The 3,062-nt window shown below is 37.7% G+C and overlaps 1 protein-coding gene across 1 annotated transcript; it reads left to right on the top strand.

Moving 5' to 3' along the window:
* The first annotated feature begins 75 nt into the window (after positions 1–75).
* On the top strand, positions 76–537 carry LOC116846834 (protein GVQW3-like). Its single transcript, XM_032821170.1, has one exon. The coding sequence runs from the start codon at positions 76–78 to the stop codon at positions 535–537; it is 462 nt and encodes a 153-aa protein (XP_032677061.1).
* The last annotated feature ends 2,525 nt before the right edge of the window (positions 538–3,062 follow it).

Raw genomic sequence — 3,062 nt, forward strand, 5'->3', positions numbered from 1 at the left:
TTCCAAAAAATGGATCAAAGAATCTGTATCAAATTTTGTGTGAAAAACAAAATTAAGTGCGCGGACGCATTCCGAATGTTGACTGTGGCATATGGTGAAGCTACCTTGGACCGAAGCAACGTTTATCGGTGGTACAAAATGTTCTCAGAGGGCCGAGAAGATGTGAACGACGAAGAGCGTGCCGGACGCCCGAGCATGTCAACAACAGACGAAAACATTGATGAAGTGAAGAAAATAGTATTGGCCAATCGTCGAATCACCGTTAGAGAAGTTGCTGAGGACCTAAACATATCGATTGGCTCGTGCCATTCGATTTTTACTAATGATTTGGGCATGAGACGGGTCGCCGCGAAATTCGTACCAAAATTGCTCAATTTCGACCAAAAACAGCATCGCATTAACATTGCTAGGGAGCTGTTGGACTCTGTCCGCGACGACCCAAATTTGCTCCAGAGGGTCATAACTGGTGACGAATCATGGGTTTATGGTTATGACGTGGAAGAGGCACATGAAAGGACGACGCTACGCTACGATTGAGGAGATAAAGACGGCATCGAAGGAGGAGCTGAACAAGATCACAAAAAATGATTTTTTGAAATGCTTCGAGGATTGGAAAAAACGTTGGCACAAGTGTATAATATCTGATGGGGATTACTTTGAAGGGGACAAAATAGATATTCATGAATAAATAAATAATTTTTGAAAAAACACAAAATTCGCGATACTTTTTGAACAGACCTCGTATTTACATAACTTTTACTGTCATATTTACATAATACCGATGATCGGTAATTACCGATGTTATATAATTTTTTCTATCTGCTTTTGATAGATCATTTTACCGACCTGCGGCCGTTTTTTGCGGCGGTTTTTGTGGCCGTTTTTTTGCGGCGGTTTTTGCGGCGGATTTTGCGGCCGTTTTGCGCCGTCCACGCCGTCCGTTCGCGTATTTCGCAGCGTGGTTTTTTTTATTCACAGCTGTAAACTCTAATATTCTGCAAACGTATGCATTCAACAATTAGATGCGCAAGAAAAGGAATGTGACACATGATATTCTTATTACTAATGAGCACGTACACTGTGTCCCCGCGACAAGATTTTGCAAGCGTTTGCGTGCTATGTATCATGGATAATATGTTATGTAAGAAACGGGAATGAAACGGTAATGAAACGGTAATAAAACGGTAAAGAAACGATAAAGAACGATAAAAAACGGTAAAGAACGGTAAAGAACGGGAATGAAACGGTAAAAAAACGGCATTAAAACGGTAATAAAACGGTAAAGAAACAGTAAAAAACGGTAAAGAACGGTAAAAAACGGTAAAGAACGGGAATGAAACGGTAAAGAAACGGTAAAGAACGGCAATAAAACAGTAATAAAACGGTAAAGAACGGTAAAAAACGGTAAAGAACGGGAATGAAACGGTAAAGAAACGGTAAAGAACGGCAATAAAACAGTAATAAAACGGTAAAGAACGGTAAAAAACGGAAAAGAAACAGTAATAAAACGGTCAAGAACGGTAAAAACGGTAAATAACGGGAATGAAACAGTAAAGAACAATAAAAAACGGAAAAGAAACGGTAATGAAACGATAACGGCTACCAAAAATCATAAAAATGATTACCGAAACGGTGTATTCCAATATTTATATCAAAAGTGCAGTCCAAAAGTATTCATGTAAGATCTCTCTCTTATGCGTCACAATGTAGCATTTAAGTGCTGTCGTTTCGATTTGTGGTGGACAGTAAGATGCGCAGAAAAATGTGAAACAAGATATTATTACAAAGGTCATAGAAGTATACATATTTTGCACATTTTAAAACATATAAAATTAAGAGTGTTTCAACAGTGCATAGTTCAGTCGAGACCCAAGCAGCAACAGATACGGGACACAAGTAACAAATTGAACGGCTAAAATGGAGGAAAAATCAAGAAGGATGTCGATGGTGCAGTTTTTGCGTGACGGAGAACTTGGTTTGCGGTGAATAAACAAACGCGGTGTGAAAGAAAATGTTGAAGTTCTCAGGTTTTACTCTCAAAAATGTTGGCTCCGTGACTTAGTGCAGGAGCACATCAATCAGATAGTGGATGATGCACGTAGGATCACGACTGAGAATGCAAGTGAAATAACCACTAAATTGAATGAGCTTATAATGCATCCAGACATCAGAGTGCTGAATAACTTTAACCTTCAAAATTTCTATATAAAAATTCCGGCAGGTAGTGGCAAGTTTACACATATAGTGTTGTTTCATAACATACATTTATATGATTTGTGGAATGCTGATATGCCAATTTTGATGATAGAGCGACACGATAAACTCAAACTTTGTATGTGCTATCGAGACAGTTTACAGTGGCCAAAAATAGATGAAATCAATTAGGACGATGAATGTAATGAATCTATGGTTTACACCGATGAAATACGACAATGTCAACGGTGTCTGTATAGTGAGCCGGATCTGATATACATGTCCGCACATTAATTGACTAATTGAACGATAAATTGAGAAATTCTCAGTGCAATCTTAAGCATTACAATGCAATATTTTTTGTGCTGATACATCAATGTGAGGATGTGGTTGACTGCATGTGCGACATATGATGATACTATTAAGGAGCACGTTAGGCTGTGCTGATTTTGCACATTTGTTAGAGCAACCCTCTCCTAACGAGACATGTATGTTAGAAAGAGATAGCGATAGACCATATAAAAGTCACCCAGAAGTCATCGACAAATAGTCCAAGTCTAAATCGACGAGAGAGAAAAAATGTTGTACAATATTGAATTTAGAAGACCCATATATGGGGAGGAAGAGGAAGTTTTGTTACAACAAAGCCCCCCACGTAAGTTTTTAAAATTTGATTGTATAATAATCCAGGTTTTTAAATTTTTAAATAATAATTATTTCAATTTTAGCAATGTTCGAGGAAGACCGCATAAACCCGGAGCGGTGGTTGGGACAAATTATACGTAAGTTTACATGCAAATTTCATGTTTCTGTATAGAACATAAACCCTAAAATTAATCTTTAAATTAAAATCTTTGATTTTAGAAGGT

Source organism: Odontomachus brunneus, unplaced genomic scaffold (assembly GCF_010583005.1).
Source record: "Odontomachus brunneus isolate Ranch 3 - 2012 unplaced genomic scaffold, Obru_v1 Obru_scaffold_070, whole genome shotgun sequence".
NCBI lineage: Eukaryota > Metazoa > Arthropoda > Insecta > Hymenoptera > Formicidae > Odontomachus > Odontomachus brunneus.

Excerpts from the sequence above, each read along its gene's own strand:
- LOC116846834 (XM_032821170.1), top strand. The coding sequence starts at position 76 with ATGTTGACTGTGGCATATGGTGAAGCTACCTTGGACCGAAGCAACGTT.